The sequence below is a fragment of the Rhineura floridana genome, chromosome 9 (assembly GCF_030035675.1).
Source record: "Rhineura floridana isolate rRhiFlo1 chromosome 9, rRhiFlo1.hap2, whole genome shotgun sequence".
Classification (NCBI taxonomy): Eukaryota; Metazoa; Chordata; class Lepidosauria; order Squamata; family Rhineuridae; genus Rhineura; species Rhineura floridana.
This window is the reverse complement of record NC_084488.1, coordinates 36,328,526-36,342,953: the sequence shown is the minus strand read 5'-3', so window position 1 is coordinate 36,342,953 and position 14,428 is coordinate 36,328,526. Positions and strand designations below refer to the sequence as shown.

The window sequence follows — 14,428 nt, the reverse complement described above, 5'->3', positions numbered from 1 at the left end:
CGAGTGCCGCATTCTCCCGAATGAAGTGTAGAGTGTTCAAGGACTGGGATATTTGCAGGAAGACCAAAATGCTTATTTACAATGCCATTGTACTACCAACTGTACTGTATGCCTGTGAAACATGAACCATCTATAAACGACACTCCCAACTTCTTAAAACATTCCACCAACGCTGCCTCCAGAAAATTCTGCACATTACTTGGGAAGATAGGCAGACTAAAGTTACGTGTATTGGAAGAAGCAAAGACCACCAGCGTCAAAACAATAATCCTCCAACATCAGCTTCGCTGGACCAGCCATGTTGTTCACCATCTTCCAAAGCAGCTACTTTACTCCCAGCTTAAGGATGGAAAACGGAATATTGGTGGACAGCAAAAGAGGTTTAAAGATGTTCTTAAAAATAACCTAAAAAAAATGTAACATGAGCATCGAGAACTGGGAAGTCTTGGCCCATGAGCGTCCCAAATGGAGGTTGGCTATTATCAAAGGCACTATGGACTTTGAAGAAGCACGAATACAGAGCGAAAGGGACAAACGAGCCAAGCGGAAAGCACGTCAAACAAATCCTCATTGCAACTGTCTTCCATCTGGACACCTATGTCCTCACTGTGGGAGGATGTGTGGATCTAGGATTGGGCTCCACAGTCACTTACGGGACCCACTGTTAAAGGCTTTATTTTGGAAGACAATCTTACGCGGTCACGAGTGATTGCCATGGACTGAATGTGATTTAATGCAGCAGGACTTAAATGGAAATATTTCACCAGCTGAATTTCCTGATTGATCCCTGAGATGGCAGCAGAGAGCAAATAAAATGTCTGTGTTGAATCTTTATGCCATTTGCCTTTGCTGAATCTGTATGCTGTTGTTGCTGGTTTTGACCAGAAGTGGCAGCATTACTCAATAGCATAGTATTTAAACAGGTCTGTGGAAGTTCAGACCAGCTGGGTGTTAATCCCAGAGAATTCTTCTTCCTCCTCTGAATTTGAGCAGAAAAGGACCAAAGGATGTGAAGCCCTTTCATCCTCAGAGAGCATCTCATCATTTGTTGCCACCCACTGCTGACTTTGCTCTCCCATGTAAGTTGCTCTTCCGCACTCTAATAATGTTGTTGGTAAAACTGCATTTTTATTTTTCTCCTTAGTTTTGCAGGCATTTTCCCTACCGCATCGCCTGCAGGGTTTGCAATGCTTTTGTACATATTACTGGCCACTCTCTGTGCTACCGCAAGAGTGAATGGGCCACCCACTGCCTGTGAGGCTGTTTCCTGTTGCCCAAAATGGCAGCCTTCTGCACTCTAATAATGTTGCTAAAACTGTGTTTTTATTTTTCTCTTTATTTTTGGCAGCATGTTTCCTCACCGATTGCTCTGCTACCACATCACTTGCAGGGTTTAAAGCACTTTGCTGTTGACTACTAGCCTCTCTCTGTGCTACCACAAGAGTGAATGGGCCACGCACTGACTGTGAGGCTGTTTTCTGTTGCCCAAAATGGCAGCTATCTCTGCACACAGTACTGCAGCTTGTCTTTTTAACCATCACCTAAGCGGGCTGAAGGCACTACCACATCAACCGGTCCTGCTGCTTTCTGTACTGATTTTATTTTTTTTAGAGTGCTCTGATGAATGTTTGGTAAGCTCTAAGCATTTCACTGCTAGGTGGTAGTTTTTCCCACCTCAAAAAAGTCTTCTCCGTCACAGTTGAATCAATACATAGACTTCATTAGATAAAACAGAATTAATTTGAACACCTCAGCTAATTATCTAGGTAATTAATTCAGGGTATCAAATGCTTAGAGCAATTAATTTAACAACATAATAAACTGACCAACGGACATAATGGACATTTAAGTCACTCAGACACACACACAATTCATTTGGAAAAAACTGTTAACGACATTCAAGCACTAACCACTCAGAAAGAAATTCAGACACAACAAATCAAAAACAGTAGGGAAAGATTTGGGATTCTAAGGATATAAACCAGCAAGACGAAAACAGTACTGCTTAAGCCAGGCAGGAAAACAAACTGACACTCTGTGGAAGGGGCTAAGATGAGAGTCCTTTGGAGTGTTAACTCTTGCCTGCTTCAAGCAACAGGAGAGGAAGACAATACCCATTTGGGCTATCTTGATGCCCACTGGAGAACCCACCTTATACTTCTTAGTATAAATTTTAAATATATGCAAAGGGTAACAATATCACATAAAACGATAAATCCATGAACAATCCAAGATGAATTCCCCAAATCATACTAAATGATAAAAATTCCACTTGTGAAGTGATGTGGTGAATGGAAATATAGTATTCTTATCTATGGAAATCTGTATATCGAATATACAGTTTGGACATTACCTCGCCAATGTAAGTCTAATTAATTTCAACTGAAAAATTAAGCATGTGCAACTCTTTCCCACTGAAATAGGCGTAGCCTAAATTTGACCAGATGATGTCCAAAATAAATTTTCAAAATGTTCACTGTTTGTCATTACTGGGTTCCCCCTTTTTCTTGATACCAGAAATATGTCAAAATTGTGAGGCTGTCTGTAATCAAGAGTAAAAAAGGGTTGATTTAATGCCTTAAGAACTAAGCACTCTTTTTCAGTATTTCACTGCTGAAAAGCATTTCACCATTTACTGATGAAGTCCTGCCTAAACAAGCCAGATTACACTGCATTAATTTTCAAAACACACACACAGTGTTGTTTTAGTTTAAGTTTGCCAGTAAACTAAGAATAATTATTTATTAAATGAAAACATACCTGCACCATAGCAACAAGATTTTGCAGTTGTCTAAGTTTCTGCTTTGCTGCAATAAGCCTGTTAATTTTCTGCTCAAATTCTACATCTGCAGGAGCCTCATCAGCTATACTGCTTCTGTAACTGGATAAGGAAGCTTCACTGGCTCTATCACCTTCAGCATCAACATCATCGTCCTCACCTTGTGGTATATCTGCCTCATCATCTTTTCTATTATAATGACAATCTGAAAGAAAAAACAAGTGACTGAAATTAATTACAATTTGGACTCCAACTAACTGATGTATCAATTAGAATTTATCATTTAATTGGCTAAAAAGGAGTCCCCAATTAATTGGACAACAGATTTTTAAAATATATCTATCTTATTTTTAATAAAAGGATTACAAAAACTGCATATGACAAGCACCACCTTAAAAGAGGCATTCTCCATTCTCACATCAAAGAGGAACCCTCTTCTCAAATGATGCCTGCTACACTTACATACAAATACACTAATGCTGGGAAAAACAGAAGGGAATAGAAAAAGAGGCAGGCCAAACAAGAGATGGATTGATTCCATAAAGGAAGCCACAGACTGGAACTTACAAGATCTGAACAGGGTGGTTTATAACAGATGCTATTGGAAGTCACTGATTCATAGGGTCACCATAAGTCATAATCGTTTTGAAGGCACATAACAACACTTACATACATCTAAAAACACAGTATGCTTCCTGCTTCAGAAACAGTTTTTAACAATTTACAAATCTAGTTTATAGAGTAACATGATTAATCACCATATGGTCAATTTAAAATTATTTTATAGTTATAATATGAAGTTCTGCTGATCCTAAATGTTGTTGGACAGTATCCAACGAAGTAGTTCCATTAGTGCAAGGACTTCTGGCTGTGCAAAAGAGCTTCCCCTCCCTCTCCTCACTTCCCTCCTAAATCTGTTCTGGGTTTCCCCCCAATCCTCTGGAGAAGATTTGGAGGGCATGCAGGGCGAGAAGGGGGAAGTTCCATTGTGCAAATGGAAATCTTTAGGGTTTCATTATTTCAGGTGACATCCAGTATTAATCACAGTGAGGCAAAGACCCCTGAAATCAGAGGGTCCAAGTAACTCATCCACTCTGAGTGTGACTAATGTTGACCCTATGTTACTGCGATTATATGAAGACTTCCCTGAGCATTTTACACATCTAATTTTCCAAGACCCAGCAACATTAAAAATACCAAAAAGAAAACTGAACAACTTGAAGATTTCCAAATATACCGAAGTATACTTTTTCTGCAAAATATATTATTCTGAAACATACCTAAAGTTGAGGGCACATTCGGCATCCTTATATTAGCAGACTGATTGTTTATTTCACAAGCTGTATTAAGATGCCTTCCATTTCTGTTATTCGTTCCACATTGCAAATTGCTATTGCAATTAATTTCTCCCCAGTTACTAATGCCTTGTGGATTTCTAAAGGGGAAAACCAAATTAAGTATCATTTAAGTGTAAGTACCCTTAGTTTCTTACAAGCTCCAAGTCAAAAAATTAAAAATTAGATAGCAGTATGTTTTAAAAACTCAAGATAACAACTGGTAAGGCAGCAAGTAATTACAATATTTTGAAATCTGTATTTTACCAGAATATTTGCCCTTCACCCATGAAGACCATTCTATTCCTAGTTCTAGATCACACCATAGCAAATAAAAATAAATGAATAAATGATCTAACAAAAACTCTATTCTTAAAAATACTACATCAAATGAACTGAACATACTAATTTTTGTAATAAATTTATACAATAATGGATAATAATCCTTAACATTTTTGTACCTGCATTAAATTACGAAAAAGTATTTTTTATTTTTTATTACTTAAATGTTAATTTTTTTAAAATTTTGATTTTGTAAGAATTTCTCTAATGTAACAACACGCACACATAACCTTAACAAATCCTGTTCTCAAAGCTTCCCACATTCCAAGCATACCAAAGATGACAGACACATGTGAGGGAAGAGAGAGAAAAAACAAGGGTGGGGGAAGAAGAAAAATAACCAACAAGGAATCCAATGTTAGTACTAATATAACGGGGGGGGGGTCATAATCACTCCATAATATTAGAGAAAAGATCATATAATTTGATGTTTCTCAGATGTTGTCTCTCTACATAAAGCATTTTTTATTGATTACAAAAGCATAGCATGCGATCCAGCCAAGGGTTTTTCAGGTGAAAGCTTCGATTTCCAGTGGAGGAATACTATTTTTTTTTGGTAACCAATGAAGCTCTTCCTATACAGTCCTTTTGTCTTTACATTAGTGCTAGAACAGCAGGCGTAAGGAGTATAATCACAGATAGTTGAGGGAAGAGGGTCAAATTCACTGACCTCTCTCTCTCTACATTTTGAAAAGCAGGTATGTGGACAATTGCACTTGGTTGCATCTCCAGCAGTTGTAAGAACAAAATACCCCTATATTGAAAATAAATCCATTTTTCTTAACATTGCAGCTAGAATCCAAAAAGTTACTTATACATAGCTAGGGAAGTCTACTAGTCCAGTGAATACTCCTCCTTTTGAACAATTTTGACCCAACATCGTATCACAAACTGCTTCTGAAATTCCACTCAATTTCAAATACCGGTTGCCACGCAGTTTTACTTCTAGTAAATAATATCTTTGGCGCAATCAATTGCACTCCTAAAAAATTTCCTTGGGAGAGAAAGTGACTAAGAAGATTGACCTCTAAAGAAAATATTTCAGTCTTGAAACTGCAGGAGTAAATCCTTCCTCAAATTATCTGTAACCAGGCAAGGCTTCCAGTCTGCTTCCTCCTTGAATGGCAAGCTTAGGTCTGCCTATCAGTGAACTGAAATCTAGAAGGGAATTAAGTATCTTCCTTTTATGAGCCCAGTAACAAACCTAGAAGAGGAACCTTTAGGAGTAGTGTAATAAGGACTACAACAGTTATTCCTGGGACAAAGCTTGGATAAAAACAGCTGTTGCAGTTGCATCCCAATTCAAAATTTTCTGCACTCCAAGAGGAAACAGTAAAATAGGCAAGTACGAGGAAATCACAAAATTCCCAGGATTACTAGACCCCAAACAAGATTGAAAAGTTCCCAAAAGGTCCCTTCAAACAGGGTAACTACCAAGAGGAAATAAATGAAATCCAACTACAAAACTGTCCACACACATACTTGCCAAGAGATACTGACATCATACCAAAAAAAAAGAAATCACAACAAAACCTCAAACTACATCAGTGAATTCAGTGCAGAGGTTTATGAGGAAAAGGAATGAAAATAAAATTAGTAGTAAATTCTGCACTGTCACTATAAAAATCTGTAGTATAGCCACGTAAGAAACACTGTGCACACTTCTTATATTCCTGTCGCAAAAAATGACACTGAGCTAGAGAGATGGTACAAGTACAGAGCTATTAACATGACCAGAAAGTGAAAGAATCTAGATTGTGAGTGACAACCAACCACTTCTCTCCTGAGGCTGTAGGCAACTAACTGTGGGGCAGTCAGGAAAAATTATAATGGTCCCAATGATAGAGTGCAAGCTGTAGCATCCCACCCCCTCCACATTGCTACAGAAGAAAAAGCAGGAGAAAGTATTAAACATATGCACTTTTGCTTTCCCCACTTTCTTAAATATCAAGTCAGACTTTAGGTATTCTACATAAGACAATTACAGCAAGGTTATGTTTAAGATAACATAGGGCTTATTTCTTGTCATCATAGCAGCATTGTTTAGTAGGCAACAACCACAACCAACCTACCTAATATTGGTAACAGGCTGTGGATTCTCATGCTCAGAATTACACTCTGAATCTTCTGTCTCCTCTTCCTCTTTAGTGTTTTCATTAACAGCATCTATCATCATATCAGACGTCTGTTCATAGTAGTGGACTAATTCACGTAATTCATTTAGTCTTTTCCTAACTTCATTCAACTTCCTACAAAGAAAAGATATCCAACTGACAGCTTGCTCTGTTGATTCTGTACCCTGGGGTGGGGGTAGGGGGATTTGAGAAAACTTGTTTATTATTTCCTTACATTAAGAAAAACATAACCCAGCGATGATCAAAAGGCAGTTTTCTAGGGGAAATCTTGCTTTGGACAAGGCGCTGGTAATTTACCAGATTCCTCTAGAAATGCACTGGGATTTATTTTATTTTATTGGGGGGAGGGGAGAACCACAGGAATAATTTTGTAAATTTGGGGGGGGCAGGGGGAGAAGAGAGATGGAAAAGACTGGAACTTCTGATTGCTTTGATTAGGCATAAGTTAGCTAATTGGGAAGCAAATTAGGATTTTTATGATACAACAGTAGCTAAACATACTGTGCCAAACATTTCAGTAGTTCCTTTGAAATCTGGCCATTCATAGAACTCATTTAGCATTTACAGTGTTCAAATCATTTCACATATGTAATATTGTTGTAATACTTACAATAAAAAGGTAGGTCAGTATTTTCTCTATACTTTAGACAGGTGTGCTGAGACTGACACAGTGGCACACCTAAGTCTACCTAAGTCTTACACCTAAGATCATGTCACAGTTGAGATCTAAACTAGAGACTTGCTAATTCATCACTCTTATTCCTTGTTTCATAACATTGTTAAAACTTTACTCTTCTGATTTTAGGATGGTCCAAGACATTTGCTAAAATCAGGCTCTAAAAGCACAGTACAGATAATGCTACATTGCCAAGTAGTTGTCTGAATTGTGTAAGGTACTGTAGCTAATAGTTTATAATTTCATGAAAAAAATGAAACCAGAATGTATGCAGACACATAAGTGTTCAGTACCAAAGTATACAAAAGCACCAGGTCTGCCTTTTTTCAGCAACCAGTTTGAACATACAACTAAACTGTTATCCATAGCAGTATAGTATGCCTCGAAATAACTATGTTAAAACAGGAAGTACTGAGGTCTTCAAATCGTCTTTCTGTGTGGTAAAAATGCTCTCAAATAACTACCATTGCCAAATGCTGAATAAATCAAATCAATACAACATATTGATTATTCAAAATTAAAACATAAAAATATATTACTGTAGCTTTTCTGTTGGATTTAGGTTGTCATCCTCTTCACTGTCATTTTGCGACGTTACAGAATCTGGATGGTAGACAGCAGATGATGCTAAGCTGTTCGATTCTTCATTGACAGCAGTTGCTATCCCTACTGGTGCAGAAGCTACTGAAGCTGTACTTCTTTGATCAACACTTCTCTGAGGAGACCCTGAAGCACACAAGATAAAATCAGATTTTATCTTGTTTTGTGCAAAAACTATGCAATTGTTAACTTCTTAAGGACTGTTTTTATAATAATTAAATGTTGCAGCCCAAGTATATTAAACAAGTGAAGCTGGGGGAAGGAAGGTGATCAGAAAAAGCCGATGTAACTGCAAAGGGTAACTTCGGGATGGGGGGAGGGAGGATAAAGAAGAGCAAGTAAAACAAGAAAGTAAGCTAACAGATTTTTTTAGAGGGGGTAGAAGAGGCCTGAGCATTAAAGCAGAGAGGAAAAGAACAGAGGAAAAGTTACTTCTGCTTAGGGCGAAGACAAATACAAAATTGGAGAAGGAGCCAACGCCGAGAGAGGACATGGCGAAGAATCAAATCTCATGCCCCTAACTCACTAAGTGGATGCCTCCCATCTCAAACATATGGTACAAAAACCATGCACCATTTCCACTCTCTCAATTGTACTTCCTGTCTGTCTTTCTTTCCCTCTCAGAATTGAGAAAACAATTGACCCTAGCTCCATGCCATTCTACCAACACCCGCCAAGCCTCAGGTGCATAGTCATTGCTACTTTATGTCTTTTATACCTAGGAGTCAAGATACACTTATCACATCAGTTATGAAAGGCACATATGCATAGTGTTTTTTCCCTTTTAAGTACACACAAGCAGGATTCTAATGCTTTCACAGAGGTATACATCTTCAAACAAAAAAACTAGTTGCTTTGAGACAAAACTTTTAATGTGCAATTGCCATGCCCCCTTCACAAATCTTTTCAGAGTCCACATGACTTAGGCTGATTACAAAGGGAAGGCTATTTTCCCAGTCTGCACCAGTTTTTTTGTACCACAGAAAATCTATTAAGAAGGGAAAGAGTGGAACAGCAGCAGTTTCTTTGGTGTGGACAAAAAAAATGCAGGATTGAGGCACATTGGGAACAGCTGTCCCTGGGGAAAGTGGATGATGTGCTGACCATGTTCCTCCTTTCCCTATTGCTTGCATTACTGGTTGCAGAGCCATTTTGTGCTCTTTCCTTTTTTTTATTAGACTTATATTCCGTCCTTCCTTCCAGCAGGAGCCCAAGGAGGCAGTATGACTTCACCACAGCTTCAGTTCCCAAACATTCCAGAAGATTCCCCCCTCCTTTTCCCAGTACAAAGCCTCTTTTCCTTCCAGAGCTGTCTTAGCTCAGCTAATGAAGTTAACCACTACAACATGGAAGATCATAGTATTTATCATTTCAATAGTGCTTGTCAGTTTACCACACGCTTCATAATACTTAGGGCATTTATTCAAACAGTTTTTATTTTAAAATATTTCTAGGTCACATTTATGAGTCCAACTCTCAGTAGGTTAAGTTGAAGGCAGTTTCAGACATGATTTTTCCAGACTTCTATCTTCAAGGAGCAGATAGAAGAAAAGAGGAAGAATCTGCATATTTATGTCTGAAGGGTCAGAGATGAGTAACATGCATCTAGTAGACTTCATGTGTATATTACAACATGAACCTTTGGAGGTGTCTTCCTTACCTACTTACTTCTTTAAGGGATGAGTGAGGAAAATGATGTCTGAAAAAGCCCTGCAAGAGTAGAATTTACCCAACTTAACCTAGAAAAATTAGGCTGAGCAAGGACTTGAACCTGAATGTTTAACATCAAAACCCAACATCTCAAAATGTATTTAGGAAAAAACATAACTGACAAGACTTCCACAACTAAATGTTAAGCAGAAATTCTGAATTATGAAGTTATAACAACTCATAAAAACAAAAACAAAACAAAACGCCCTAAACATCACCAGGTTGCAAGCTACTTACGTGATGAATTGTTCAGATGCTGATCCCGAAGCGTATACAATTTTCCTAGCAATTTGTCCATTTTTTGTTTTTTACCCTGCAGTGCTATCATCTTACTAAAGAGCTGTGCCTTCTCTTCAGACAGATGTTCAGACATGGAAGAATTCCTGCTCTGGGAAACCTCTCTGGTAAGAGAAAGACTCTCTGCTTGCCTCCTGTTATCTGGAACAGGTTGAACCTAAAAGCAAATATAGATCTTATTCCAGGCACAGTATGCTTAACACTACAATCCTATAACCACTTTCCTGACAGTAAGTTTCACTGAACTCAGTGGGTTGGAAAGAGTGTTCCTTCCATTCACAGAAGGGACAGAAATCCAGTAGAAGTTCCTGCTAGTGAAAGGAAGAGTTGGCAACATAAGCGATTCCCGCTTCTATCTATCTATCAAATTGATATTATATTTACGGGACTACAACATATGGATATGCTGGATGGCAGAAAGAACTGTCCAAGGCAGGTTTTTATATCAAGCCACTTAGACACAATCAACTCCTGTGTGCTTCTTGTACTCCATACTGGAGCAAAAGTGTGCACACACGCTATTTCCTGGTCAGTTGGCAGCCACTATTCATCACACTAAAGGAGATGGAAGAAGGGAAACAGGGTCACTCCATCAGCTCTGCTAAATGTGGCCTCCTGGAACTGATTCTATTCTAGCTGGTCATATAAACAACAGCTGAACTTTTAAAACTGCTACCAGAGTTTGCTTTTTCCCCTTCTTCCCTCCCCACCCCTTCTCCTTTTCTGTCATGTGTTTTAGATTTGTAAGCAAGCAGTCTTGCTTCTACCGATCTTATATGAGCTGTCCTGATAGCCTTTTCAGCTGAACAGCAGGGTAAAAACTTAAATTTAAAAACAAATATTCCATGACAAGTGCTAATAAAGGAATCGACAGAGTTGGGACTGGCAACAACCAATACTATTATGCTCAGTTCTGAAGTCGAATTCGCCTTGGCAGTACCAAGCCACTTTCAACTGATTTTGATTGGCAAACTAGTGATGAAATTATGTACACACTGAATACCAAAAAGTTACCTGAGAATCATGAAGCTGATTATGAAAACGCTGAATTAAGTCATTTAATTCTTCATTCAGCTCAGATGTTAGACTCACTCCTGAAATGCTACCTGTGGTTTCTGTTACAACTACAGGTGGGAGAAAAATGGAAATTATTATCAATGTAAGTTTGCAACTTATTAGAACCAGGCCTTTAATCACAATCACACAAAATAGACAGGGCATACAGAAAAAGCAGTCATAGCACGGAACCTAGAAGCTGCTTTATACTGAGTAAGACCCAAGGCCGGCCTTAGGAAAGTGCCCTGGGTGAGGAGTGCCTTTGGCGCCCCCACTCTGAGGTCAGCTTTGCAGGGCAACCCAGAGGCTTTATGGAGCCTGGTGTGGGTGTGGTGCCATGGGATCTAGCAGCAATGTCTATGAAAAGCACCCAGAGCAAACTACCCCTTAGTTGCTGGTCTGCTTTAAGTGCATGTCTGCTCCAGTTCTAGGATCCCAAAGAAGTCTCTGTCATGTGGTGTGGGTGGCTATCAAAAAATGACTCTTATGGACTTGCAGGCCTATATTCAGCACACACACAAAATGGCTGCAAGTCAGGCATGTAGCCGGGGGCGGGTGAAGAAATGGGGGCACTGCCCCCCTCAGCTGTGCTTTGCCACTCCCCCCCCCACAATTTTGGGGGGAAATTATATTTTTTAATTTGTGACATGACAGACAATGACAACTTTCATTTAAAAGTAGACAACTTATTTTAAGCAAGGAGTAATTTAAGAATAGGACCCTCTGAAAAATTCAGTAAATAAGGTAGGCCAGGTGCACAACAGCCTCATCTGGTAGAGCCCCCAAAGTCTCCTCACACAAGATTTACCCTAACTGAGGGTGGATTTTTCATGATCACAGTTACCCAATAATTATTTAAGTGATCCTGAAAAAAAACAGCCTGTATAGTAACATAACCCTTAAAGAGTTAAATACTATACTATATTATACAGCCACAAAAGTGGCTGTATACTATAGCTAGCATGGATTTTTCACATTCCACAATGTTAAATTGAAAATACCCCCCATGCCATTCTGATGATTCCCATAAGCTCATTTCAAAACAAAACCTTACAAAACTTATAGTCCTGAACTCAGAAACGCTTCCTTAATAACCTTGTAAATTTTCATGGCGATACAGAAAACAGTCAGAGAGAATCAAGAGTTCAAAGTCTAAAAAGAGAGAAAACAACCCAGACCCCCCCTTTAGACTTTTTTCTCTGAGAGTTCACATAATCTGTTGAAATTCATTAAAAATCAGTCATGTTCACAGAGTACCTGTAATCCTAATACTGACCTTGCCCCATACTCTGACCTTCATCTTCTGCAGTTTAAAAGTTTAAAAAATGTCTGGCTGATTTTTAATAAATTTTGCATTGAACTGAAAGATAATGTCAGGCATGCTCAGTAAGAACCAACTGTCACTGTTCTAAAAGCCAGACTCACAGCTGCTTGGCTTGCCTAATCAGGGGGCCACACCCACACCACTTTGGTTTCACGTGAGACAGTCATGGCTTCCCTAAGAGAATCCTGGGAAGTGTAGTTTGTGAACGGTGCTGAGGGGAGACTCCTATTCCACTGACAGAGCTCCAGTGGCCAGAGTGGCTGAACAGTCCGCCTGATTGAAGCTCTGATTGAAAGGGGAACAGGGCCTCTCCTAGCAACTCTCAGCACTCTTCACTAACTACACTTCCGAGGATTCTTTGGGAGAAGCGGTGTGGTTTAAATTTGGGTGGGAGGCTACACGTGCCTGCTGTAGAATAAAAAGGTGGGGGAAACCCTGAAAAGCAATGATGCTGTTCACAATATTTTCCTTTTGAAAAAGGGGCTTCCCCTCTGACCAGTAACCACCCACCCAATCTCCTACCCTCCCTGCCCCTCCCACAGGTCAGTGTTGGACTACGACCCAGGAGACCAGGGTTCGAATCCCCACACAGCCATGAAGCTCACTGCCTGACCTTGGGCCAGTCACTGCCTCTCAGCCTCAGAGGAAGGCAATGGTGAACCCCCTCTGGATACCATTTACCATGAAAACCCTCTTCATAGGGTCGCCATAAGTCAGGATCGACTTGAAGGCAGTCTATTTTCATTTTCAAACATGACTGCACAGAAATAAATCCCATTGAACCCTGCCCTCTCCCTCCCATCCCCTCCCCATGGTCAGTTTTACCTATCTTAAGCATGATTGCATGAGAGTAAATACCATTGAACTCAATAGGCATGCAAATGATCAAACCTGCCCTTCCCTGCCCCTTCCTTTGCCCCTCCCCCTCTAATCCCCTCCTTCCCCTCCCCCTGCTCCTTCCCCATGGTCAGTTTTACCTATCCTAACCATGATTACACAGGAGTACATCCATTGAAATCAATAAGCATGCAAATGATCAGACCTGCTTTTCCCCTCCTTCCCCCCTCCCCTCCCCTCTTCTTTCTTCCTCCCAGCCTGCCCACTCCAGCCCTCCCTCCCTCTCCCTCTGGTCAGTTTTACCTATCCTAAGCATGGTTGTACCAAATTCTTCCAAGCTACACAGGAAGTGGATTGGACTGTGAAAGACCAACCCAAATTGTATTTGCATTTTTACAAATTTGTAGGGCAGTACAATATCTCAGAGAGGTCAGGTCTCCTGCTCCCCTGGTGCATTCACTATAGCTGCCCAAGTTCCCTGCTTTTTAAGGTTTGATAGAAATATCTGTGGGCTATATTTACATTCTTAAACCACAAGGTTTTTTGCCTATTAGTGAATTAGAACTTTGAATTATGGGCTACAGCAGTAAGTTTGTTTATTCTGCAGTGATTATAGTGAGTAGAGCAGGATTGGTGCTTATTGCTAAAGCATGAAATAAAGAGGTAACTTAAGGCAATGTGAAAAAATGGCTACCCTTTACTCTTTTAAAGCACTCACTATACTCAGAATCATAATGGCTACTTTTTCTTCTTTTTCTTGAGTACTTGATGGCAAAGGATGAAAACAGCCCTAGAGGACAAGAAATATTGCTGTGTACACTACAGTTAGCTAGCTAGCTGGGTGGCTGGCCATCTAGGCTGTAACTCAGGTCTAATTTCTTATTTGCCCAATATGTGCAGCTCAACATGAGTCCTTTTCAGGGTTTGTAGATGGAAAAATTAACCCAGCAACTGGTAAAAAAAAAATTCCAATTGCTTTCCACAATTAGTTTCCATTTGCTTAGGTAGTTCTTTATATAGCAGCCAGTTAAAAAGCTTTCCCTTGATTGTCCAACAAGGAAAATCTAAAAGTCAGGAACAAGACTATAAGGAGAGAGGAGGAATTAACAAACACACCCTAAAGTATTTATTTTCTCTCTGCCCTTCCCTAAACTCGTATGAAAGAGTTTATTTTTCAGGTGGAATCTAAAACTGACATACCTAATGCAGCATCAAAGCCAAGCTCCAAAGCTTACTGACATTACCAAAGAAGTTCAGTTCATGAAGAATCAGAACACCTCAGGTGAAAGGGGACTGTAGCTATAGGCAAAGTAAAGCATTTGAGACTAGTATTCCTGT

The 14,428-nt window shown here is 39.5% G+C and overlaps 1 protein-coding gene across 13 annotated transcripts in view; it reads right to left on the bottom strand.

Annotated features, from left to right (window-relative positions):
- PCM1 (pericentriolar material 1) overlaps positions 1-14,428 on the bottom strand; it is a 108,430-nt gene that overhangs the window by 78,423 nt on the left and 15,579 nt on the right. For all 13 annotated transcript variants that reach the window (XM_061584818.1, XM_061584821.1, XM_061584812.1 and 10 more), the window contains 6 exons: positions 10,888-10,997; positions 9,814-10,030; positions 7,806-7,992; positions 6,528-6,704; positions 4,060-4,214; positions 2,761-2,984 (listed from right to left, as the gene is read on the bottom strand). In XM_061584818.1, coding sequence (XP_061440802.1) covers positions 2,761-2,984; positions 4,060-4,214; positions 6,528-6,704; positions 7,806-7,992; positions 9,814-10,030; positions 10,888-10,997 — 1,070 coding nt within the window. The remainder of the gene's footprint in view (positions 1-2,760; positions 2,985-4,059; positions 4,215-6,527; positions 6,705-7,805; positions 7,993-9,813; positions 10,031-10,887; positions 10,998-14,428) is intronic.